Raw genomic sequence first — 27,795 nt, 5'->3', positions numbered from 1 at the left:
AATATGATATTCAGCCATATAGTCTTTTGATCAATGTAAAGAATAGGCCAGTGAGTGTTGTGGAGCTTTTGGGAAAAGGTTTGAGTGATAATATATAAAGCGGTGTTAATATTTGTAGAACACACAGGACTAAAACACAGGATTTATGACTTTATGAGGATGAGAAGGTTCAGGAGTCCAGTGTGGAAGCTGGAGGAGCTGAACACGCAGGGAGAGTTTCCTTTAGCCTACAGTAGGTGGCGCTAATACTCCTGACGAGAGAACGAACATTAAACAACACGAAGAAGAAGAAGCTCAAAAACGAAAGTGAAAATATTCTGAAAATATCCGCCATCTCAGAGGCTCAAACTGTCGTCAAACAAACACAAACTACACGGTAAGAACTAATCGATAAACTTCCCTTCAGCTTCTAATATAATGTCTTTATATCTGATCATGTTTTTATTTCACTTGTTGTCGTGTTAATCGATCTGAACGCTTATTTAAACCGATGAGATGTTGAAGATCCAGACGAGCGCGAGGATGATCATGAAATCAAACATCACAGAATCACATCTGACACACATCACATCATGATAAAAGAGTGTTTGTTATTACACTAGACTATTAACATCTTTTGCTCTGTTTCATGGTGTTTTTGGTCATTCTATGAAACGACTTTACGATCACGTGACCAAAACCGTTATATCCCTGCTGAGAAAAACATTAGAAACACAATAAAAACTATTACAGAAACTCTAACGGTTTCTATTAAAATAACATTATGAACTATTAGCTTTTTCCATTGAAACCATTACAAAATTCAGTTTTGTAGTGTTATTTTGGTCATTCTTCCAATAGGAATTTTTTCGATTTTCTACAGTTTTTTTGGCATGATTCTATTGTTTTTTTTAGCTGGGATGTGTTATGTTTTCTTTTCTTTGTTTCAATATTCTACCACAGGCTTTATTTATTTTTATACAACATCTTTCTGGTTCTCATTAATGTTTCTGATATACATATAAACGTATGTATGTATCTGCACATGGGTGATAACATGTGATGCTATAGGACTTTCTTTCACTATCATATTATACCGATCACATTTTATCTTCCAAGATATGATTTCAATATGATGTCACATAATATGAATGCTTCCAGATAGTAAGGCATCCCTGCAGGCATATCTTTCTCCAAGCTGAAGATTGTTTGCGTGCTGAACTTTAACTGATGTTGACTGAGATCTAAATCAACACGTCAACAAACGTCAATACTGAAAAATGGCCATTAGGTGACGACTAAACACCATGATTTTGGAACACGCACACATGTCAATATTGGCTGTGTGTCTCTATTTATTCAAAGCGCTCATGATAAGAAATGACAGCCTGTGATGTAAGCAACAAGTTCATTTTTACATTAAAGTGGTGCTGTGCAATGGGATTAACACATTCTCAGTGATATGCCTTTTAAAAGTCTCTCACTTTCATTCACACGCACGCCCTGCCTCACTATTTCTCTCTAATAACTTCACTGAAGCAGCACAGCGCACATTTAAAAGACTTTTGAATTACTGCTCTTTCTACTTACTCTTACTCACTACTGACTTGGAATTACTCACTGGACTGCTCTCGTCTCGCATGAATACAGAAGAGAGACTAAAGTGATAAAAACACACAGCAGACTGTAGAGTTGCCCGATAATTCTCATCGTCAGATCGTCCGATCATCAGCCTGTCGATACAGGAGGGGCGGGACAATTATTAGCTTATTCATATTATTAAATATTTATTATTTACTTCTTTTCTTCATTTTTTAACAATTTTTTTAATAACTGACTCACTTTAATTTTCACGGGACATGACGCATGAAAATGACGTTTACTGTCCATCATTTTTCAAAAGTAAATGAGAATGGAGATGGTCGGAAAGAAAAATGTCACAATATTGGCAATATTTCGGCTTCAAACCAGATGAAAGAGGCTTTGACCACAGATATGTAGTATAGAAGTAGAAACATGGCCCCTTACATGTCTGTAACAGCCCATTATATTTCAGAGGATCATTGGAAACTAGAGGCAAAATGCCTGGAAACGACATTTATTCCTGAGGATCACACTGCAGATGTACTGGCTGAAGCGCTGACAGAGGTCATGTGCGACTGGAACAGACTAAAATTGCCTTAATCACAACTGACAATGTAATTGAAGCCATACGAGGGCTCGGTTGGCCATGGCTGAACTGTTTGAATTTGGCTGTCAATTATTCGCTTAAGGAGAAAGCTAAAACTGATGGCGCTTCTGCGGTCTGCCACAACATTAAAGCCGCATTTCCTCAGCTGGAGGAGACGACGAGAGCTCCGCAATGCCCAGAAACTGATCAATTTACCTCAACATATGCTGACGGTACAAAAACGATTGTCATTATTTTATATATATCTTGTGGCACCAACAGTAATGTAAATAAAAAGTGAGAAAAATCAATCATAGTCAGACTAGAAATAATTGTAGGTAATTACAGCAAATAACCACAATATTCATTAAAATGGTTTAGGGATGATCCGAGCGATCGGCCACAGATCGGAATCGGCCGATGATCACATTTCACGACTCGATCGGTACTCACGAACTTGGCCGATCTCACAAACTGATCCTTATTTGAGGACGTATGTTTGTCATGTCTTGTGTAAGAGTGAGCAGAGAGCCTGTGCACTTTCTCTGTCGCCAAACAGACACAATGACAAAAGGTCAGAAGACCAAATCCATGTAGCACATGGCACATGGAATATTTTACCTGAATGGAGTGCGAGTTGTGTTTAATAAACAGCTGACCTTTTCTTCTGTGATGCGCACATGACACAGGTGACATATCCCACACTTTAAATAAACGAAGATCTGTCCTTTCCAATGATAAAGTGCTTTCCGTGTTGACTTGTTTTGTGATTTCTGTCCTAAACACAAAGACACAATGTGTACTTAACGTCTGCTAATGTTCGATTGTTCGATGACATATTTGATTTGTTCAAATGAAGGGTTGAAAGAATTGATATGTCAAACAATGAACTCCGAAGACTCACTATCCTAAACCATCCAATCTGTCACTCAAAACACCTCAGAACGTTACTGTGCTTAGGCCCTTTGGCAACAGTGGCTGATAAGATTTAGTCTAAATAATCCACAGTATTTGCAGTTTATTCATATGAAAATGTGTAGTATATTACCTATAAAATCGTTAGACAGAAGAGGGGTGAAACCAGAACAAAGAACAAGATGGTTTTAGGAATTAATTTAAGTATGTGGTCAAAATAAGAACTGCAATATTTAAAAAAGGAATGGTTTTAAAAGGGGAAGTTTACTTTTAATTGCCCATGTATGATATGTTTGCAAACAGTGACTAGAAAGCTTATATCGCTAAAGCTTTAAGCATCGAAATTAGGATCTGCTGCAAAAATCCAGATGGAAGCATCCATAAAATGATTATGATAAGGCGCATTATTGCCATTTTAATTATGTTGGTATTGTAGGATTGTGCAACACGTTGGGGATCAATGTATGCCATGGTAGTAAAAGTCCTGGAACAGCTTCCTGGCATCAAAAGGGTTTTTGCTGATGAAAAGAGCCTAACGTGACATGGCAGGACATTGCTGTACTAGAAGCGGTCTGGGATGGGTTAAAGCCCGTTGCAGAATTCACTGATGTATTATCAGCTGAGAATTATGTGACAGTCTCGTCTCTGCTGCCCTTGCTGCTGCATATTAAGGACGCCCTGAAGGAGGTGGAGACCGATGTAGAGATAACGGCATGAATCAAACGGCCGATCCTGGAGAAACTTGACTCGAAATATGATGACAATACCCTCCAATTGATGCGCAAAGCTTCCCTCCTTAATCCACGCTATAAAAACGACCACATCGATGCCACACACCTTGATGTGATCAGAAGTCAGCTCGAGGTTGAGATGGTGGAACTCTGGCAAACAAAAATGCAGAGTGGAGGATGCTGCACCCGGGGATGAGGATCAACCGGCTAAAAAGGCCAAAACACTGGGTCGTCTAATCTAATCCATCCAGTAAAGCCATCTATGCCCACAATACCTGCACACCAGGGAGCAAAATCAGAAATCCAATCTTACTTGCAAGAGGAAGTTATAGATGGTAATGACAAGCTACTGGAATGGTGGAAAGTCAATGAAAGCCGCTTTCGGTTAATGGCATACTTGGCAAAAAATACCTGTGTGTTACCGCAACCAGCACCCCGTCAGAGCGTGTGTACAGCACGGCCGCCAAAATACTGACCTTCTCAATCCGGAAAAAGTTAACCGGCTTGTTTTTCTGGCCAATAATCTGAGAGATTGCTGAAGCATATCTTAAGCATGGTAAAGAAAGAAACATACTTGTGTCTTACATCTGTAGATAAGCAATGTTCACTGCACAAGGTCTTGGTCCCTTTTCGCTTATTGAAGCTGTTTGCTTAGTTATTATTCTTGGTGAATAAGCCTCAATAATAATTGATGTGTAATATTTTGTGTTACACAAGTTGTCATTTGAAAAAGAAAACAATGTTTATTTTGTGCAGCATTTAGACGTAAATCTAAGCAATGTTAAACCAAGATTGCGTTCATATTTAAGCTCTTGGTACCTTTTTCGCTTAATGAAGCTGTTTGGTTATTTATTATTTTTGGTGACAAAGCCTGAACATTGAATTGATGTGTAATATTTTGTGTTTAACAAATTTCAATTTTCATACCTGAATGATTATTGTGTGCAAAGTGTTCAGACGAATAAAGTAGTATTTGATTAATATTACTATTACTATTACTACTATGACTAATATTATTATTACTATATATTATTATTGATTTTTTTGCTCTGCCATTGTTTCACTTGCGTATTTAAAGATAAAAAATAAGCACCTTTTCTCAGCTGATTTAAAAATATTTCCTACATTCAAGAATTTGATCAAAAGTGATTATCAAAGAGACTGTAGCCTATACTTGTTGTGTCTATCTTAACAGCGTTTTCTTTTTTCTTAGATAAAACTTAAAACGAATATCAAAATAATATAAAGTTGGCGCTATTAAAATTATTATCATCATATCTACGTGTCTCAGGTGTATGTTTAATGCCGATAAATACGGAAACCTGTGGAGAGGTAAATTCATTGTAAAATGAATTGAAAAGCCAAGTATCGTCATTGACAACATACGATCCTTCACTGACATCATTAACAATCTGCCTGCTGATATAAAGTCATGTAGATGTTTCATTGAGTGTTTCTGTTTACAGATCTGAGGTCAGTTTATCATGATGGAGAACATTGATTCTGAAATGATACAGAAGAAGAGAAAGAGTCAGAAAACAGCCTCATCATCTCCAGAACCCAGTGTTGTGTCTCTGAAGAGTAACTTCTCCATGGGTCTTCCACCTAATCTCAGTGATGGACCAGTATCATCTGAACCTCTGTGAGTAGAAACATGTTGTTGTTTATCTGATGCTGTGAAACTAGGATTAGATCACAGTTTGCTTTGATTTGCTCACTTTCATTTTACTTCAAAATTGTTTGTTGATATATTTTCTCATGTAACAGAAAATTTGAAACATAATAACATTCATGATCTTTTTTATACATCATAATGAAACCATATGACCAAAATCATCACAGTTATCAGTGATTATCACAGTTTTGTTCAAATGTGCTTGAAATGTCCAAAAATACAGACGCACATTAGGTTGTATATTAATTTTACATGTTAAATGCACTTTTTGTTTCATAATCATCAAATACATCACATCAACAGTAATTATTGTACAATGCGGTCGTGAGGTGAAAGTTTCTCTTGTTCAAATTGAACAGTAGCTAAAGTGACCAAATCAGACGTTCATATAAACACAACACAAGTCAACAAACATCTGTCAATGTGCCGTGACAAATCAGATCTACTTCAAGACAGACGGAGTTCAACAGAGCTTCAAACTCATCAGATGACATCATTTAATAGAAAAGATTGGTCTGTCTAAAGAAAGATCAAGTTAACGTGCATCAATATATTGATGTTTCATGATAATTGACAGTGATGAACAGTGGTGGAAGTTTGAATCAGTCAAGTGATTCAGTTTGTTCCTCAAAACGATTCGTTCAGGTTCATTCAGTGATTTGTCCGTTAGTGTCATCCTCACGGACCGTTGTCTGAACGTCTGGTGCATACAGTACACTTCACTGAAAACTATAGATATATAACTAGATGTCACATTCGCAGGTGTTTCTCTGGCCTGATATATTATGTAGATCGTCCTCCTCCAAATACACAAGATGAAAGATTGATTCCATTATTCTGAGATGAAGTCACAATGTTTATAGTTCTTAAGGACGTCCCGATCACACTGTTTGTGCCCCCGATCCGAGTCATTTTAATTTGAGTATCTGCTGATCTGAGTCCTGAACCGATACTTGTTACTAGGTGTACTTGTTGCTAGGTGCACGCTCCAGGTATATTAAAGGTGCCAAAGAATTCATTGAAACAATATGTTCGATTGTTCTCTGATATCTACATAGAAGGTGTGTGGCTTTATTACTTACACAGATGATCCAGAAACAGTTTAACATGTCCATTTACAGCCTCAGGATTTCTCCCTAGAATGAAATGGTCTGTTATCTTATTTGGAAGGGTCATGAATATTAATGTTGAGCTCTGCTCTGATTGGCTGTTTAGCTGTGTGGCTCATTGCTTCTGTCAGAAATGAAGTGGATAAGATCACAGATCACTGCTTACTGCTTGTGGCAGGGCTTCTAATGACAATATAGTCACAATTGTCCCCTTCTTAAATAAATATCAAGAAGCTGAGCGAAGCCCGTGACTCTCACTGCTCTGTGCTTCAAATGGCATTGTAAACAAATATAAACAAGGATTAAGTGGCATATAAACCCACACGATACAGATGCGTCGCGTCTGACTTTATAATGGTGCATCTCATTCTGTTTGATGAAGATGCTCAGCTTGCGCAGACCCGTCTGACTTTAAAACTGTATGAAGAAGACACGCATGAGTTTATAACTGAGAAGCTTGCACTGTACAGACGACACACGCCTGATTGATAACTGCCCAGCTCTTTTGACACTTGAAAGCTATTTGGCTTCTACTCTATGATCACAGTATATTGTATTTTAACACAACTGAATGTTATTTTCATATATTATCTTACAAAACCAGTACAAAACGACTCAGTAACACCAACCAGCTCAAAACGACTCAGTAACACCAACCAGCTGTCACTTCAACTGCTGCTAAAATCCTGATTAATAAACGTGACATAAACAGCGTACACTTTGTAGTGCATTTCGGGGGAAACTATGAGTTTGAATTAATGATGATTATTTATACCTATTTTATACACTTTATCGGATTCGGCAGACCTGATAATAGCGACAAACTAAATTCACGCGTCCAGCGAGTGATCCGCAGATCGTATATCAAATCTAAGATATTACTTTCCTGGCCTTGGAAACATAACACTCTTACTGTACAGTACCACCTCAGATATTATAACGAAATCAAGCAGTTTAAGTGACGTTAACATGTGATAAGAGACACAGCAACAGTTTAATTGTAGATAACAAATGCGGGTTTATTGACAACACTAAAAGGAAAACAAACCGACTGACTAACAGAAAAACAAATGCTAACAAACAAAACATGAAACAAATGCAGTAAAGAAAGGTAAGAAATAGACAAAGTAAAGAGTGGCAGTTTTACAAACAGCTATTCACATCTGCATGAACCATCGAGGATAATCTCCTTTGTAAAAATGGGTTACAGCTTAAACGCACCTTTTTAGGAAATAGTTGATACTTGCATTGGTTCCCTGAGTGTGCTGGGACAAGTTCTGTGCACGTTTAAAAGGTTCTATGAGTCCTGGTGATTTCAAAGCAAGTGGGTGAGTCCGTCTACTTCTTTCTTGAGCCGGATTGGCTGACGAAGGTTGGACGAAGTTAGCTGATGTAAGCTGCCGGATGAACTGTCTCCAAAGGGAGAGACAGGTCTCGATGACGTGCCGGGTAGGAGCGCGGGGACACGAGATGAGTGTTATGAATCTCAGAGGGGAACCCAATTGCAAGGCAGAGGCAGGACGACAGGAGGTAAAGGGTAACAGATTTAATATATATAACAAGACAGAACAAACAGGCAAAACAAAACCCACGAGGGGGAAAACAAGACAGAGTAATATATTTAAACAAAACAAGAACAGGGACTAACTAAACTACAAAAACAAACACTAGAACAACACTAAACTAAACTTACTAAACAGGAACCAGGAACAGGGGACAACGAACAGCATACAAGACAGACAATGAAACAGCTACAGCCAAGGTAGAACGTACATATACAGCGTACAACAGCTTACAGGCAAGACAAGACTTACAGCAAACAATGAACGCGCACAGGACAATGAAACATGAGGATGTTTTATAGGGAGAGAAACCGAGAGGGAACAGGTGCAAGGGATAAACAATCAAGGAAAGCTAATAATACTTACAAGGTAACAGGAGGGTAGGAACGATGACGTAGACTTGAGAGAGATTAAATTGTCTCTCTCCCACATGAAACAGAGGATCCTGTATGATTCCACCTCTAGAACAAGAAATACCTGACAAGGTGAGGTGGAATCATGACAATGAGCATCGATTGCTCCGTTTACGGAAGGTGAGTGGTCCAATGTGATGAGCTGATTTTGGTGCGAAGTCAAGTTTCTTTGTTCGCTTATTAGCTCATTTGCATGTAGGATCACTTAGGAGTTTTGGTGTTGTAAAACTCTTAGAATAAAATAAAATCGATATGATATAAAACATGTTATTGTGCTATACATCATCTTTCAAGGAATGAAAAGAGAAACGTTTAGATATAAAACATGCCAGCATTATAAGTACATTGATCTGAAGTTTGTACACGAATGGAAAATAAACAGAATACAACTAAACACACATGCTTTTGAGGTTATAGGTGAGGCCGAATAACATGGGGACAAACATACAATGTGAGGATATAGAGGTATATCCATTTAGAACATTCTATTGTGGATAAGGAGATAAGACAGACAATTTCAAGAGGAATTAAACTATCTGTCGCCATATGGTGTACTCGTTGGAGGAGCACTCCATCCTTGTCGTGGGGACTCCTTTGAAGTCTAAGGTTGGGTGTTAGAGTCAATCCTGACCAAATGGAGGATGCTTAAGAGAGGGCAGTTGGATCAGACTTGATGGCGCCGGTTAGAGTTGCTATTGAGAGGTGTTAACGACCCCAAATGGTCACCTCTGTTTCAAAACCCACATCTTCTGACCCCTGTTAAATCCCTATTGAGAGGTCAGGATATTCTTACCATGCCCCAAATGGTCACCTATTGTCTAGTCAGATCCTACAACTTACATCGATGAGCAGATATATGATCTATATCTCATGGAGCGCATGTCCTTTACTGCCGTTGCTCTTCTCATCAATGTGTTGTTGTGTTATAAGCACTTTTTTATTTTAAAGGCGAGTGATGCCTCTATTGTAGATCACACTGATGCTGTTACACACAGATACACTTACAGAACACAAGCGTGTGCACCGTAAGGAGGACGAGAGCTCACACACACACACACACACACACGCACACACACACATCAAGCACATAGAGAAAGGGTGTGAGGAAACTCCGTTAACCTTTCATTAAGTCATGATAAACTCCATCAGTCGTCTTCTCTGGCAATAACATCTGTGACGGTTTATGTTTTCACGGCAAGGCAAGGAACGCAAGTATATGTTGATATATTTAATTCACTGTACAGAAAAATGGTTCAGTTTTAATATAAATTCACAGGGAAATTACAAAATTCCACTCGGGTCCTAAATTGCTCTCCTGAAATCAAAGGACATCTCTACGAATGAATGCAGCCTCTTCACATACAGGATCCTCTATAAAAGCACACATGTAATGAATCGATGAGACGGTCTCTGTGTGATCACAATGTGTGTCATGAATGACTGTATTAATGAAAGAATGAATGAGTGAGTTTACACCACTGGTGCTTTAAATGGGAGGAGATGGAAAGAAACTCTGGGTTAACCAAAGATAAGCTGCTCCCGACCAGGTTAGGTTCACAGAGTAAGTTGCTATGGTTACTGACTCTGAGTAGAAATGACCTCCCTTTTAGAAACGGGCTTGAGTTACTCCACTTTCTCAGGTTTGACAGATACCTCACATTCTGAAACGCAAAACCCAGAGTTTGACTCATTTCAGTGTTAATATACTCAGAGTTTTCACTAAACCTGCTTTCTGAAGCGGTCATCAGATCCTCTAAAAGAGTCATTACTTTGACCAAAACACATCATTCATGTCATTATTACTGTACGTGAACAGTCTTGATTTGTTAAATTTGATTGTAATACAATTCAAAGTAGGGAAGGAAGGAGACGGGAACCAGCAAACATTTAAACATTTAATTAAACAACAAAGTAAAGAGACATTTTTATAACACAATAACACAAACCACAACTAAATGCCAGGCCTGGTCCTCTCTCATCAACGGTCCGGTCGCTCGTCCTCTTATGCTCCTGATCTCCTCTGTGATACTCACGGTCTCGTCCCACCTACTTCACTACAATGATTATAGGAATTTGTTTATCATTCACTAACAGTGCTAAACTCTTATTGAGAAAATGATCTGAACAGACCACTGTTTAATCCTGGTGTTTATAGAATAATATCCACAAATCTAACATGTTTTTACAACAGCAACTATCGACACGCTAGATTTTTATAGAAAAATAATTTGTATTAATGTAGTAAGACATTCAGTCTCCATCATCAAAGAAAGAGAGAAATATGAGTCAGTGCATTTCATGAATGAGAACATCACTAACACAACAACACTTTATAATCCTCACATCTGTCAAGCTTCAGAAGAGACCGCTGGATTGTGTTTGAAAGAATGATTGATGTTTTATATACTACACTTATTTCTAGATCAAAGCGTCAGAGAAGAGCTCGTGCAGAACCTGATCTCAGTGATGGATCAGTATCTTCTGACTCTCTGTGAGTAGAAACATATCTGTCTGATTATTCAACTGATGATCACTGATGGAAAGTGAAGCTACAGTGAGACATGAGACTACACTCTTGACATTTGATTTACACATGAACTCCTTCACATTCCCACATTGTTTTCTGTGTGTTGTGTGTTTATTTCTCTGTAGATCAAACACTAGAGGTGAAGATGATGTGAGTGCAGACGTGCAGCAGGATTCTCATCATGAATCAGTGGATGATGTTCTGCAGAGAGTCAAAGACAAACACAAAAGCATCATGAAGAACAAGTATGAGAATTTATTTGAGGGAATCAAAGCACAAGAGAATCAAACCCTCCTGAAGAGAATCTACACACAGCTGTACATCATAGAGGGAGAGAGTGAAGGAGTGAATGAAGAACATGAGGTTTTACACATGGAGAAAAAACACACAACACAACACTCACAAGACACTCCCATCTACTGCAATGACATCTTTACACTTCAATCACATCAAACACACAAGATCAAGAGTGTTCTTACTAAAGGCATCGCTGGAATTGGAAAAACAGTCTCTGTGCAGAAGGTCATTCTGGATTGGGCCGAGGGAACAGCCAATCAGGACGTAGATTTCATGTTCCTGCTTCCGTTTCGAGAGCTGAACTTGATCCGAGAGCATCGTTACTGTCTTCACAAACTTCTGCTGGACTTTCATCCTGAACTTCAAGATGTGGACTCGCAGGTTTATGAGGAGTGTAAAGTTGTGTTCATCTTTGATGGTCTGGATGAAAGCAGAATGACTCTGATGTTTTCAGAACACAGTGAGAAAGTTTCTGATGTGACTGACTCTTCATCAGTGGCTGTGTTGATGTCAAACCTCATGAAAGGAGATCTGCTTTCCTCCGCTCTCATCTGGATCACCTCCAGACCAGCAGCAGCCCATCAGATCCCCTCCAAATACATCACGCATGTGACAGAAATCCAGGGATTCAATGATCCTCAGAAGGAGGAATACTTCAGGAAGAGAATCAGTGATGAACATCAGTTCAACAGAATCATGTCACACATTAGAAGAGCGAGAAGCCTCCACATCATGTGTCACATACCAGTCTTCTGTTGGATCTCATCCACTGTGCTTCAGAAGATCTTGACACAAGATCACAGTGAAGAAATGCCCAAAACTCTGAGTGAAATGTACATCCACTTCCTGCTGATTCAGATGAAGATGAAGAATGAGAAGTATGATCCAGAGAGAGATCCAGAGATCAACAGAGAAGTGATTGTGAAACTGGCTGAAGTGGCTTTCAAACAGCTGATGAAGGGCAATGTGATGTTCTATGAGGAGGATCTGAGAGAGTGTGGGATAGACGTCACTGACGCCTCGCTGTATTCTGGCATCTGTACTGAGATCTTTAAGGAGGAATCTGTCTTTCATCAGAGGAAGATCTACAGCTTCGTACATCTCAGCTTTCAGGAGTTTCTCGCAGCACTCTATGTGTTTTACTGCTGTTTAATGAAGAAGAACTCTGAAGATCTGCAGATGATTCTGGAGGAGAGATATGACTATGACTCTGACTCTATTTCTGATCATGAAAAGAGCAGGTCTGATGAAATCTCTCTGTCTCAGCTACTAACATCAGCAGTAGATAAAGCTGTTAAGAGTGAAACTGGTCATCTGGATCTTTTCTTGAGATTTCTACTGGGCATCTCACTGGAGACCAATCAAAGACTCTTACAGGATCTACTGACACACACACACAACAGCTCAGAGGACATCAACACAATCACACAGCACATTAAAGATAGAATCAAGAAAAGTGATGGTCTCTCATCTGACAGATCCATCAATCTGTTTCTGTGTCTGTCTGAAGTGAATGATCAGACTCTGTACAGAGAGATTGAGAAGTTTGTGAGATCAGACAAACACTCAGAGGAGAAACTCTCTGCCGCTAAGTGTTCAGCGATAGCATACATGCTTCAGATGTCAGAGGAGATGATAGATGAGTTTGATCTGAAGAAATACAACACATCACAGGAGGGCAGAAGAAGACTCATACCAGCAGTCAACAACTGCACAAGAGCTCTGTGAGTATTCACTTCTCATCTGTGACATTCAGTTGTGTGTTTCTCCACATAAAGTCACATGTTCACACGTGTAATATTCAGCTGTCTTATCAATCATCACTATAACTACTGCTTATAGACATTTACATCTCATCATCACTTGAGCTTCAGACATGAATGATCTTTAAATCATCAAACTTGTTGAGCAGAAATATCATGATGATAAATAAAGAGACGATGTCAGATGATGTTGTGTAACTTTGTGTGTCTGTAGGTTATTTCATCCTCTGTTTTAGATGTATTGACTGTGACCTGCATCCTGATAAATCTGCTGTCATAGATGTTCTTCACAACCTTTTAGACAACTGGATTTTGTGTTGATAAAAATGCTTTTGTATCATTTTGTTTTGTGTTTAGGTTTTCCGGGTGTGAATTGACGGATGAGTGTTGTGTAAGTTTGTCTTCATGTCTACAATCATCGACGTCTCTGAGAGAGCTGGACCTGAGTTACAATGATCTGAAGGATTCAGGAGTGAAGCTGATCTCTGATGCTCTCAAGACTCACAACTGTCAACTACACACACTGAGGTCACACACTTTCACTGAAAATACTTTCAAAGGATAAATGATAGTGTCTTTCATACACTAGATGTTCTTTATTCACTTGAGCTGAAATGACTTGTGTTATTTATATTGTTCATTTTGATGTTGGTGTCATTGAAAATCATTGTTTCTGTTTTTGTTTCTGTTGACATTTGGTTCTTTATGTGAGTTACAGCAAATCATTACTAGACACAATTCAAAATATTAAATTAAAATTAATTTGATTCAACTTAAAAATATCCCGGTTGAAAAAAACATCATATGGTGGTTTGGTGTGTTTTGATGCTGGTTTAAGCTGGTCTTGTGCTGGGCTGTGTTTCCCGATAACGTTGTCTTTTATAGTGCTTCGGAGACTCTAAAGGTGAACTACAGGTTTTCCTTTTCTACTTGTGTTTCCTGACTATACCTTAGGAGTAGAGTTGAGACGGATACTCGGCTGAAACGTGTATCCAGTACAGATAAAGCACTTTTGCCTCATACGAGGGTATCATACGAGTAGTACGAGTCAATATCTGTGCTCGGATTGAATAAATCCGCCCCTCCCCTTCACACAGACAGATGTATTGTGTTGCTGACTGTGTCCTCAGCTCTCTCTCTCTCTCTCTCTCTCTCTCCCTCAGTCACTCAGGTTCACGCGTCTTTTCCGTTAACGTTTAGGGTTTCTTCAGCTTCAGGTTTGTTTTTTACTTCGGTTTGTAGTACTTACTTATTAACCAGTAGAGTTTTGATAAACGTGGGGTTTGTTCAGACGTGCTGCTTGGTAGAATGCGACTGTCATGATTCCACTATCATGTCATGTTTATTCTTGTTGTTTGAGTGGAGTCATGGCATAACCTATGGTTTTGTGTGAGATTGAGTGATCTTTCTCGTGTCTAGTCATTGTTCCCTACATCTCGTTCCTCGTCAGCCTCTCCTTAGTGCTAATCCCCAGCACCTGTTGCTCGTTACCATCCTCTGTTTGTCTCCTATAAAGAGTCCTCATGTTTCATTGTCCTGTGCTCGTGCATTGTTGGCTGTCCACGTCCACGTCCACGTCCACGTCCACGTCCACGTCCACGTCCACGTCCACGTCCACGTCCACGTCCACGTCCACGTCCACGTCCACGTCCACGTCCACGTCCACGTCCACGTCCACGTCCACGTCCACGTCCACGTCCACGTCCACGTCCACGTCCACGTCCACGTCCTTGTACCTTGCTCCTGTTCCCTGTATAGTAAGTGTCAGTTTAGTGTTTGTTCCAAGTGTTTGTTTTCTTAGTTTAGTAAGTCAGTGTCCTTGTTTGTTGTTAAAGTATATATATTCCTGTATTGTTTTCCCCCATCGTGGGTTTTTGTTTTGCCTGTCTTGTTTTGTTGTGTTTATTTGTTAATAAACATCCCTGTCACATCTACCGTCCGTGTCTGCCTGCAATTGGGTTCTCACGCCATGTCTCACATTGAGAATCATGACAGCGACTCACGTTGCGTCTCTGCCTGTCTTTTTCAAACCGTCAGCTGTCAGCTCTAACCAGTTTTTAATTAAAAGTTAAAAAAGAAAGTTATGTTGAGATGAAAACTCTTGTTCATTACATTTTACTTCATAATTGCAACCGCATGTGTTGTATTCATTGTTGCAAAACTTATTCTGTATATAGTTTGTTTGTTATCGTGATCAAAACCATTGATCTGAAGCTCAATGCTGATGCTGTCATGTAAATAGTTTTATAATCATCAATAAATATAACAATTTATGATCAACCCATATCAATTGCATGCTTAAAATAACATACAGGTTAAAGCCCCGCCCATCTCAAGACAACCCAACCCACTTCCGGGTTAAATCCCGCCCATTTCCGGGTTAGGCCCCGCCCAGGTCGAGTACAGATACGGATACAGATAATTCATATGGTTGACAGATACAGATACAGATAATGCTGTACTCGCTCATCCCTACTTAGGAGGTTACTTTCCTACGTGCCATGTTAACAGGTGCTGTCCATGGCGGTGGGGCTGAATTAATGGATATTGATCGATCGACAATCAATTATTCACTCTTTATAAAACGCTCAGTTCTGATCCTTGATTCTGATTGGTTGAGCTTAGTTCTAAGCCGTTATCAAATACCCCCATAAATATCGGCTGACCGTATTACATAGCCTAAATATCATTTTATTTCCTTAGTTTTATTTAACCTTGCTAAGCATGTGGAGTAATAAGCCGTGTGATGCAATGTGTAACAGAGCATTTTATAACAGCTGAGGGGTTTTAGGCACTCGCTTCAACGCCCTTAGCTGTTATACAATGCTCTGTAACACATTGCTTCACACGGCTCATTGCTTTAATACAGACTGCTTTATGTGAGATAGCAGAGTTCTTAATAAAAGAAGCACTTTCGAAATAGTTGAAGTTGCATTTATTATGACTCATTGGATAAAAATAGTAAAAAAAGTAAGTCACAAAGTAAATCCAACCATGGTTTTGATTTAATTGTGAAATCAATGTGAACCCACAATCTAATGCCCAAATGTCTCAACACGCTACACTAACTGGCCGTATGGTCATTTATATCAAAGCTTCTCAAGCTATGGCTGATAAGGAGGGTCACGCAAAGCCGCTTGCTGTTGCGGTGCATTAAAAACCTTTATTCCAGCAACTAACAATTACACTTGTATAGTTCACAGGTTTATTGTGCTTGGACAAATGATGCTCAAGTAGCTTGTTTACAGCACCAAGCGTAGCTTATGGCCGCGTTTATTAAAACATTTAAATGTGATCAACATTATCAATCACACTTACAATATCAAGAGCAATAATATAAACAGGTATGCCATAATTGTTCAGCCCTGAAATGTGGTATTTTGATATTGCAATGAAATGTTTTTATTCATGTCAAGAAAAAGAAAAATACTTAAAGGGAGTGAATGTGTGTTTTTTTCCCTATTTTCTCATTTAAAAGTGTGCCATGAGATACCTTTGTTTGGGAACACCTGGTTTATATGATCATAATATAGTATATGTTGCTATAAAAGACATCTGAATTCAGGGGCTGCTCCGTTGAGTTGGTCTTGAGTTAGTAAGAACAACAAGATCTAAAAGCTGATGAATCTGCTCCCGTGGCAGGCGACATTTTTGTAGAATTGTCTCTTCTCATTTGGTAGCCAGGAGACTAAAATGTTCTCTTATGAAAAAGTGCACAGGCACTAACTGACTCTGCAGACGCTCGTCTTTGATTTAGAACAGATATTCACTGCCAAAGTTTGACCAAACTCCCCATAACATTCATTCCTAAGTCTTTTCTGTCGAAAGATTTGCCAGCTAAAGTGCCTTGGGATAATAAGCTATAATTACAAAAGCTTACAACCATCTGTGTATGGCAATTTTATGAATGAAAACACTTCAATACACTGGGTGTATTACTACTTGACTATTTTATTTGTCAAATTTAAACTAAGTTAAAGTAAAAAATATAAATGTAATAATAAATCAAATTTTATATTCAATTATTATATTCAATTGTATATGTGGAATTAAACTGCTATGTAGAATGAACTATCAAAGGCAATAAGGTATAGCTAAGAGCATTCTAGACCAACCTTTCGAGTGTATGACTTACAAAAGGTATAAGACGGTTTACAATGAGGCACAGCTTAAGGTATAACTTAAGAACGATGTAGCGTTAAGAAGATTTCTGGAAACACAGCCCTGGTCCTTGTCTTGTCAAACCAGCATCAAAACATACCTGACCCAGCATATGCAGTTTTTTTCAACAGGCATAACAGTTTTCAATTAAAATGACTCATTTTGTTACAGCCAATTTGACTATTTAGATGATTAATATCAATTATATTTATGGGTTGGTTGAGGATGATTTGTGTTGAGTTACAGTAACATAGCTGAAGATTTACCAGCATTCTTTACAAGGGAGTGGATCATGAGAGCGAGTGCACGGAACAGTTCCACGAGCAAAAACACACCTTTGCGAGAGTGCATTTATATTACATGTAGGCATTTAGCAGACGCTTTTATTCAAAGCGTCTTACATTGCTTTATCCTATACATTTTACATAGGTATTTGCAATCCCCTGGGATCGAACCCACAACCTTGCGTTGTTAATGTAATGCTCTTACCACTGAGCTACAGGAAAGTGCTAAGAATACATGCGAGAGCGCGTTTCTGCTCCGCTTGAGAAAACTCAGTCCATGAGCACAGGACCGTGATGAGTACTCACACAATTCTCTCTGTTCTCTCAACTGCTCAACACTCACTCGCTCACAGAGTTGACTTCTGAGACTTTGGGGGCGGGACAATGGCTGATTTCTCCTCTCCTTTCATTGGTCACTTTTAACACAGTCACACACAGTCTCTGACGTGTATCTTGATGATCACCTTGTTTTAGATATGTGTTGGAATTGAAGCAAGTGACATTTTGATTTCTTACATCTGTCATTGAAATTGATGGTGTATAATATAGTTTTACTTCCATTTCATGTATGACCTTTTCAAATTCAAATCTTCTATAAAAATATTCAATTACATTCAATTACATTTCATTTGACAGTGTAGCTCTTTTCGTTGTTGTAAAGCAGCTTTAAATACATCATAATCAAAATAATAATAATAAAAGTAATAGATTAGGAAAAAATTAAAAGACAGTATTCAATGTTCACTGATGGACCTTCACAGAAATAAATACTTTGTTAGATTGTCAGAAAAACCCTTGAGAGAGACCAGACTCAAGCGGGAGAGCCAGTTCTCCTCTGTCATATTAAAACAGCACTGCTGCAACTACAGAGAGAATGATGTCAACTGTTATTAACCCGCTGAGAAGTGAAAAGAGAAAAGAACTTGTGGGGATAGAAATATTCTGGTAAAATATGAGAATGAAATGTCTTCTAGAGTCAGTTAATTTGAGCTATCTAATAACATTGGTTTTAAACTATTTCTTTTTTAACTTATGTGGATCCATAAAGTCAAGGGCATCAGTAACACTGTAACCCAAGTTTAAAAACTGACAAATAAATGTTTGGTGTTGTGTCAAATGAGGAAGTTTCTGTAAAAGTCAGAGACTGTGTGTGACCGGTGTTAAAAGTGACCAATGAAGGAGCGAGGAATCAACCATTGACCCGCCCCCAAAGTCTCAGAAGTCAACTCTGCAAGCGAGTGAGTGTTGTTATATATTTATATATATTATAAACCACTTTACGTTGCACTATATACATCAGACTTTATTTTATGCTTTGACAATTTGAATGTATATTTTGTCATGTCAATAAAGCACACTTACATCGACAAAGAGAGTGTTGAGCAGTTGTGAGAGCAGAGAGAGAATTGTGTATGTGCTCGTCACGGCCCTGTTTTCGCTTGTGGAACTGTTCTGTTCGCTCGCGGTTCTCATGCTTGTGAGTTTTGGGTCTGAATGAACGCCATAAATGTTACATGTTACAACAAGTCTAACACAAGGAATAATTTGAGGAAAACTAATAAAATTGGTTGTAACAAATTCTATTTTCTGTAAGTGTAGAATTTGTGTCATTACAACTGCTTTTGTGTCTTTTTGTTTTGGTTGTGTTTAGATTGTCCGGGTGTAATCTGACTGAGGAGTGTTGTGAAAGTGTGTCTTCATGTCTACATTCATCAACGTCTCTGAGAGAGCTGGACCTGAGTAACAATGATCTGAAGGATTCAGGAGTGAAGCTGATCTCTGATGCTCTCAAGACTCACAACTGTCAACTACACACACTGAGGTCAGACACTTTACCATTTAACATGATTTGGAATGAATTTGGATTTTTTATCTTTCAACACAATACAGGTCAAATAATCTCTATGAATACATTTATAATGATGTGTCAGGTTCTTAGAGGCCATAAAGCATCTGGCCCACACCACGTCCCAATCAGGTTGATCTAAACCATCCCTTTCCCAGGAGTTAGTAGCTGGAATGTAGGAATACTACATGAAAAGATGTGAGTTATAGTCCTTAGAAAGTAAAGCAGTAAAAGAGGTCTTATAGAGTCCAGCCGCTCCCATAGAGGTGTTAGTGACCCAGAGAACACCATCAGCTTTAACAGCTCATCTCAGTCTGAAAGAGAGAAACAGAAATTATTTTGAGACTCTTGTCTTTAAAAATATCTTTCAGGGTATAATGACCACAATCACAGCAGACTTTAAAACGTCCTGGTTACATCTGTAACCTCAGTTCCCTGATGGAGGGAACGAGACGTTGTGTCGAGAACGACAGATGGGGTTCGCCCTTGAGAACCAATCAATTCTGACTACTATAGAAAAGGCCAATGAAATTTGGCGAATGAAATTTGCATGCCGGTCTCCGCCCCCGGATGTCCGGTATAAAAGGAAGCTGGCGTGCAGTACAGTTACCTCTTGTTCTGAAGAGCTTGAGAGCCTCTTAGACTGCAGCAGAATACGATACGTGTTTGTGGCATAAGGGACACAACGTCTCGTTCCCTCCATCAGGGAACTAAGGTTACAGACGTAACCAAAGACGTTCCCTTTCTTTAGGTCTCTTGACGTTGTGTCGAGAACTTCCAGTGTGTTGGTCAGTGGGTTCCAGTGCTTTCTTGGAGAAAGATGGGTACAGACCGGTAACCTTTCACAGATGGAGGCCTTAGCTCTCTACTGGCGAGAGGCCGTCCGGCTCGGGTTTACACCGGGTAAGCTCAACTTCCTTAATTAGGGATGCGCTGCAGAGGCCACCTCCTACCCATGGGGAGGGATATGGTGGATATAGGTATGGTCCCGTCCTTGGAGGAAAACGCATGGAACCTGCAGACGGAGTAGTTAACCGCAAGGTGGAGGTTCACCTGGGGAAGCTCATGGGTTACAAGGAGTGGGAACCATTCTCATGAGGATACATCAGACGGAACGGCCCACGGAGGGGGTGTTACAGACGTCCGGTAGCACTAGGTCCGGTTAGAGCTATCTGTGATAGTTCATATGGTGTCCCGGCCTAAGGGGGAAGGCTGCTCTGCCCAGCCAACCCCCAGGGGGTGCTTGCTTAGTTATGTATGGAATGCCTGTTCTTAACCTGTGTTTGGGTAAGAAGAGAGGTAGATAGCACACTGACCTAACCTACTGTAGGGTGGGAAGGTGCTTTCGCAGGCATATGCCCCCCCGGATGCCAGTCCTACATGTCGCCACGCAGGATGTGGGCTGACACCGGGTTTACGCGAAGGTTGTGACCCTTGAGAAGGTGTTTGGGCGTAGCCCAACCTGCAGCTCTACAGATGTCTGCTAGAGAGGCGCTTCTGGCCAGTGCCCAGGATGTGGCTATACCCCTTGTGGAGTGAGCCCTCACTGCCAATGGGCATGGGAGATTCTGAGACCGGTATGCCGTCGTAACGGCATCCACGACCCAGTGCGCCAGCCTCTGTTCGGAGACAGCCTTCCCCTTCTGCTGTCCTCCAAAACAGACAAAGAGCTGGTCAGAGCTTCTGAGCTCTGTGTGTGGTCCAAGTAGAGGCGCAGTGCGCGTACTGGACACAACAAGGATGGGGTTGGGTCTTCCTCCCCTATGGGGAGCGCCTGAAAGTTCACCACTTGGTCCCGAAAGGGAGTCGTGGGAACTTTGGGCACGCATCCGGGCCTGGGTGTCAAGATAACGTGAGAGTTGCCAGGGCCGAATTCAAGGCAATCCAGGGACACGGAGAATGCTTGGAGGTCCCCTACCCTCTTGAAGGAAGCGAGCGCCATCAGGAGGGCCGTCTTACTCGTCAGGTGAGGAAGATCGGAACCTCCGAGGGCTCTTGGGGGGCCACGTTAGGGTCCCAAGAGGGTATGGAGCGGAGACGAGGCGGATTCCGTCCTCTCACGCCCCTTAGGAACCAGGTGACCTGGTCGTGCTGCCCTAGAAACTTTCCATCAACTGAGTCGTGAAGAGTGGCATACATACACATTCAGTGTGGAGGGGAAATGTTAGTCTCAAGTCTTTTAAGAAGGAAAACACGATTCCGATCGAGCACCTCAGTGGGTCTTTCTCGTTGAGAGAGACACCAGGACGAGAAGAGGCGCCATCTAGAGGCGTATAGCCACCTAGTAGATGGGGCCGTAGTCTGTGCAATGGTTTCCGCCACAGAGGGGGGCAGCCTGCTCAGGATCTCCTTGTATCGTCCAGAGACCAGACATGGAGGTTCAAGAGGTCTGGTCTGGGATGCCAGAACGTGCCCATCCCCTGAGAGAGCAGGTCCTCTCTCAGGGGAATGGGCCAGGGGGGAGTCGTTGTCAAGAGCATCAGCTCCGAAAACCAAGTGCGGTTGGGCCAGTATGGCGCAACCAGTAACACTTGTTGCTCCTCTTCCCTGACCTTGCACAGTGTCTGTGCAAGGAGGCTCACTGGGGGGGAAGGCGTACTTCCGCTTGTCCCGCGGCCAGCTGTGCGCCAGGATGTCAGGGCATCCGTGCCGAGGGGGGCCTCGGTCAGGGAGTACCAAAGCGGGCAATGGGTGGTGTCGTGGGGGGCGAACAGGTCTACCTGTGCCTGCCCGAACAGCACCCAAATGAGCTGGACTGCGCGGGGGTGGAGTCGCCACTACTGACGAGAGAGCGTGTCGGCTGTCTGGTTCAGTTCGCCTGGGATGTGCGTGGCCCGCAGCGAGCGGATCACCTGCTGACTCCACAGGAGGAGACGTCGGGCAAGTCGTGTTAGCCGTGAGCGTTGCCACCCTGGCGATTGATGTACGCTACTGCTGTCGTGCTGTCCTGGAGGACCAGCACGTGCCGGTCCTGCACGAGAGCCCGTAGCCTTCTCAGTGCAAGCAGCACAGCCCACAACTCTATGCAATTGATATGCCAGCGCAGACGGGGGCCCGTCCAGCGCCCCGCTACTGCGTGCCCGTTGCACACTGCACCCCACCCCTGCAGTGAGGCGTCCGTCGTCACCACGACACGCCTCGTAACCTGCCAGAGGGGGACCCCCGCCCGGAGAAAGGTCATTGAAGATCAAGGGGTTAGGGTGCGTCTGCAGAGAGGCGTCATCACCATACGCCTGCTGCCGGTGTGCCACGCTGTCCTCGGAAACTTGACTCTGTAGCCAGTGTTAAAGCGGTCTCATGTGCATCAACCCGGGGGGGTATTACCCCCGCCGAGGACGCTGTGTGTCCCAGGAGCCTCTGAATTTGTTTCAGGGTGACAGCTGGCTGCCTGAAGTGTTCCAGGCAGTTCAACACCGACTAGGCGCGTGCTGCAGACAGTCGCGCCGTCATGGTAACAGAGTTGAGCTCATACCGAGAAAATGGATGCTCTGCACTGGGGAGAGCTTGCTCTTCTCTCGCTTGACCTGTAATCCCAATTGATCTAGGGATTGAAGCACCAGGTCCCTTTGTGTACACAACAGATCTCGCAAGTGTGCCAAGATAAGCCAGTCGTCGAGATAGTTTAAGTACCTGCAAACCTTTTTCCCGAAGGGGAGAAAGGGCGGCTTCCACGATCTTCGTGAAGACCCGTGTAGACAGGGACAAACCGAAAGGGAGGACTCTGTTCTGATATGGCCGCCCTTCGAACGAAAACCGTAGGAACGGCCGGTGTCGTGGGAGGATCAAGACATGAAAGTAAGCGTCCTACGGCCGGTGTTCAGGGTACGCAGATCTAGAATGGGGTGCAACCCTCCATCTTTTTTTTGGGAACGATGAAGTAAGGGGTGTAAAACCGGCTGAACATCTTGGCTTGAAGGACGGACTCGATTGCCTGTTTCGCCAGAAGGGTGGAGACCTCTGCCCGAAATACGGAGTCGTCCCTGCCTCTGAGAGAGGGAGAGATGATGCCCTGAAACTTGGGAGGGTTTCTGGCGAACTGGATCGAGTAGCCAAGACGGACCGTCCGCATAACCCACCAAGACAGTGTGGGCAGCTTTTCCCAAGCTCCCTGTGACAGGGGGACGGTCTGCTTCACCATTCCCACGGGGGGTGGTTCAGCAGCTGGTGGAGCTAACCATATGTCGTGGGGGTCCCCGGAGGATAGGTTGGCTCCGCCTTTTTGCCTGCTGGCGGGACAGCTGCACGCACTGTCGGTTTGAGAGTGGTGACAACTGTCGTGTATGTACGGCCCTACGCCTATCCAGGTCGTGAGGTCGGGTTGCCGGGCACAGTCCAGTTGAGTGTGCGATCGGCTGCAAATACACCTTGGGAGAACGGAAAAACTCTGTGAGTAAGTGGGCGCCAGGCCCTTGTAAAGGGTCCGGCTTTCGTGACGAGGCAGTTGAAGGGGTCCTTTGCTGCCTGGAAGCAGACGTCACGCGGGATCTCGGAAGCCTGTAGGCGGCCGCGGCGCGGTAAAATGTTTCTAATCGCCACTGTCTGCTTGTTCACCGTCAAAAACTGCTGAGCGCAATCCTCGACGGTGTTACCAACAACCCACCCTGCGAGATGGGTGCATCAAGAAAGCGGACTTTCTCTGTGTCACTAATCTGTGCAAGGTTCAGCTGGGGCTGTCAGTGGCGGCACGGAAGACCCTGCATTATACCCGGGTCGGCCTTACCCTCGTGGAGCTCTCTCAACGCCTTGGCCCGGCGGAACTGCAGGATGGCCATGGTGTAGAAAGGAGGCAGCCTAGCCCGCGGCAGCGCAAGCCTTCGACACTAGTGATGCCGAAGTCCTACACGCCTTGGACGGTAGACGTGGCCGATTCCCCCAAGTTCCACCTGGGGGATCTCGACGTAGCCTTTGGCTGCCCCACCATCGAGGTACGTGGACACGGTCTCTAACATCTCCGGAACCACCAAGATGCCCAGGGGAAGATCGCTGCAGGTTGGGATGATCCGCTGCTCTACGGGAGACATAGTCCCTCCAGCATGTCCTAGGTCTTCCCCGGGGTCTCCTCCCGGTGGGACATCCCCGGAACACCTTCCCGGGAAGACGTCCAGGGGGCATCCGGAAAAGATGCCCGAGCCACCTCAGCTGACCCCTCTCGGTGTGGAGGAGCAGCTGCTCTACTCTGAGCTCCTCCCGAGTGACCGAGCTTCTCTCCTTATCTCTAAGGGACCGCCCAGCAGCCCTGCGGAGAAAGCTCATTTCAGCCGCCTGTATCCGGGATCTTGTCCTTTCGCTCATGACCCACAGCTCATGACCATGGGTGAGAGTAGGAACGTAGATTGACCGGTAAATAGTGAGCTTCGCCTTGCGGCTCAGCTACTTCTTCACCACGACAGACCGGTACAGCGACTGCATTACTGCAGCAGCTGATGACAGAATTCCAGATGACAGAAATTATTTCAGGGGGATTCCCTAACTGTCTGGACCTTTTTTCTTTGGCATCGAGTCCAGGACCAGTTTCACTTCATCAAGGGACAATTGAGCATCTTCTGATAGTGTTCATCAAGTTTAGGAAGATGAAACTGCTGAAGGACAGATAGAATGAATGAAATGAGCCCACCCACTTATCTCTAAGTGGTTGTACTGCAAAGTTATTCAACATAATAAATTTATAATGCCTTATATGGGCCTGTTCCCTGTCCCATGTTAAGTCAATGGGGAATATTGCCAGTATATGTCACTCTTAGGTATGAGTGAAACGAACCAACCCCCATGTCTCTACGATGTTCTGATGCAGAGATATAGGCATTACAAAATGGTTATTATGCTAACCTGTTTGGTTGCTATGGGCGTGGCTTACCATCTGCCTTGCCAGTATATGTCACTGTTAGCTATGAGTGAAACGAACCAACCCCCATGTCTCTACGATGTGCTGATGGAGTGATATTGGTATTGCAAAATGGTTGTTAGGCTAACCTGTTTGGTTGCTATGGGCGTGACTTAGCATCTGCCTTGCCAGTATATGGCATTCTTTGCTATGAGTGAAACGAACCAACCCCCATGTCTCTACAATGTTCTGATGTAGATATACAGGTATTGCAAAATGGTTGCTAGGCTAAGCTGTTTGGTTGCTATGGGCGTGGCTTAGCATAACGATGTAACTGTGATACTGATTGGTTGCCTGAGTGAAATGACCACACCCCCTTGTCTCTAAGTGGTTGCACTGCAAAGTTATTCAACATAAGAGATTTATAATGCCTTATATATACACTAGATGATCTTTATAAAATAACGTTTGTGTCTTTTGTGTCATTGTGTTTTGTTTGTGTTTAGATTGTCGTTGTGTAATGTGACTGAAGAGTCTTGTGTAAGGTTGTCTTCATGTCTACATTCATCAAGGTCTCTGAGAGAGCTGGACCTGAGTAACAATGATCTGAAGGATTCAGGAGTGAAGCTGATCTCTGATGCTCTCAAGACTCACAACTGTCAACTACACACACTGAGGTGTTTGTCTCTACACACTGATGTCACAATAGAAAAGTGAAGAGTGTGTTGACATGTTTGTGTGTGTTTGTAGGTTGTCAGGTTGTATGGTGACAGATGAAGGTTGTTGTTCTTTATCTTCAGCTCTGAGTTCAAAGCCGTCACACCTGAGAGAGCTGGATCTGAGCTACAATCACCCACAACACACAACACTTCAGCTGCTCTCTCACACACTCAATGATCCAAACTACACAATCAAGTATGACACACAACATACACATGATTCACACACACCAGACCAATGTCACATCATGTTTCTGTCTTTTATGTGTGTGTGTTTGTGTAGTGTGAGTCATGGAGGAGAGAGAAGAATTACAGCAGGACCACGCAAGTGTAAGTCTACACACACACACACACACACACACATGCACTCACCTGAGACACGCACACAGACAACTGAGACACAGAAACATGCCTGAGACACACACACCTGAAACACACTCAGACAAAGGCACACACATATTGCTTTTGTGTTGTTGTGTTATAAATGTGTCTCCTTGTGTTCAGATGTGTGTGATCTCACACTGGATCTAAACACAACACACACACATACACAGATTGATTTAGTGATTGTTGTGTTGTTGTGTTATAAATGAGTCTTCTTGTGTTCAGATGCGGTTAATCTCACACTGGATTTAAACACAACACACACACACACACACATTGATTTAATGATTGTTGTGTTGTTGTGTTATAAATGTGTCTTCTTGTGTTCAGATGTCTGTGATCTCACACTGGATCTAAACACAACACACACACACACACACACACACACAGATTGATTTAGTGATTGTTGTGTTGTTGTGTTATAAATGAGTCTTCTTGTGTTCAGATGCGGTTAATCTCACACTGGATTTAAACACAACACACACACACACACACATTGATTTAATGATTGTTTTGTTTTTGTGTTATAAATGTGTCTTCTTGTGTTCAGATGTCTGTGATCTCACACTGGATCTAAACACAACACACACACACACACACACACACAGATTGATTTAGTGATTGTTGTGTTGTTGTGTTATAAATGTGTCTTCTTGTGTTCAGATGCGGTTGATCTCACACTGGATCTAAACACAACACACACTTTCCTCAAAGTGTCTGAAGAGAACAGAAAGATCACACGTGTGAGACAGCGTCAGTCGTATCCTGATCATCCAGACAGATTTGCTGGTGTGTATCCTCAGGTGTTGTGTAGAGAGAGTCTGACTGGACGCTGTTACTGGGAGACTGAATGGAGCGGATCAAGTGTTTACATATCAGTGTCATATAAAAGCACTGAGAGGAGAGTGAGGAGTGATGAGAGTGGGTTTGGACTCAATGTAAAATCATGGAGTCTGGAGTGCACTGATCACAGACTCACTGCACGTCACAATAGGAATCAAACACACATTAGTGTCTCTTCAGGTGTGTGTAAGAGAGCAGGAGTGTATGTGGACCAGTCGGCCGGCACTCTGTCTTTCTACAGCGTCTCTGACACACACACACTCACACACTTACACACATACTACACAACATTCACTGAGCCTCTCTGTGCTGGATTTTATGTGAGTTTTAACTCCTCAGTGTGTTTGTGTGACATAAACAGCCTCTATAGAGCCTCCTGTTAAACACAAGAGAGACACACACATAACCACATGAGTTATTACACAAATAAAGTAAAATCTTTCTCTTCTGCTTTCTTTCATCTGGACATTATGGTGTGTGTGTGTGTGTGTGTGTGTGTGTGTGTGTGTAGAGGCAAGAACTTTGTGTTAAGAACAAGAAAATCCAAGTACAAGTACTGTATAGAGTGTGTGTATGTGCATTGTGTGTTTGTGCAT

At 42.3% G+C, this 27,795-nt stretch overlaps 1 protein-coding gene across 4 annotated transcripts; it reads left to right on the top strand.

The window, feature by feature from the left end:
• The first annotated feature begins 289 nt into the window (after window positions 1–289).
• Window positions 290–27,647, top strand: LOC130429969 (NACHT, LRR and PYD domains-containing protein 12-like). 4 transcript variants are annotated; one of them, XR_008907709.1, is made up of 10 exons: window positions 290–376; window positions 5,262–5,437; window positions 10,977–11,045; window positions 11,207–13,102; window positions 13,499–13,669; window positions 19,238–19,408; window positions 25,760–25,930; window positions 26,054–26,168; window positions 26,256–26,302; window positions 27,020–27,113. XR_008907709.1 is itself a non-coding variant. In XM_056758826.1 (10 exons), exons 2-10 carry the CDS (start codon window positions 5,280–5,282, stop codon window positions 27,580–27,582), a joined length of 3,345 nt encoding a protein of 1,114 aa, XP_056614804.1. In that variant the 5' UTR covers window positions 290–376; window positions 5,262–5,279; the 3' UTR covers window positions 27,583–27,647. The 4 variants fall into 4 exon arrangements, 3 of the variants coding, with proteins under 3 accessions (XP_056614804.1, XP_056614803.1, XP_056614805.1); XM_056758826.1 differs by having other exon boundaries at window positions 25,826–25,930; window positions 26,004–26,168; window positions 27,020–27,647; XM_056758825.1 differs by having other exon boundaries at window positions 26,004–26,168; window positions 27,020–27,647.
• The last annotated feature ends 148 nt before the right edge of the window (window positions 27,648–27,795 follow it).

Source organism: Triplophysa dalaica, chromosome 10 (genome assembly GCF_015846415.1).
Source record: "Triplophysa dalaica isolate WHDGS20190420 chromosome 10, ASM1584641v1, whole genome shotgun sequence".
Taxonomy (NCBI): Eukaryota; Metazoa; Chordata; class Actinopteri; order Cypriniformes; family Nemacheilidae; genus Triplophysa; species Triplophysa dalaica.
The sequence above is the reverse complement of the archived record's forward strand: the minus strand, read 5'-3'. Positions and strand labels throughout refer to the sequence as shown.

Excerpts from the sequence above, each read along its gene's own strand:
- LOC130429969 (XM_056758825.1), top strand. The coding sequence starts at position 5,280 with ATGATGGAGAACATTGATTCTGAAATGATACAGAAGAAGAGAAAGAGT. Across the intron at positions 11,046-11,206 it reads TCAGTATCTTCTGACTCTCT|ATCAAACACTAGAGGTGAAG; the intron begins GTGAGTAGAAAC and ends ATTTCTCTGTAG. Across the intron at positions 25,931-26,003 it reads TGTCAACTACACACACTGAG|GTTGTCAGGTTGTATGGTGA; the intron begins GTGTTTGTCTCT and ends GTGTGTTTGTAG.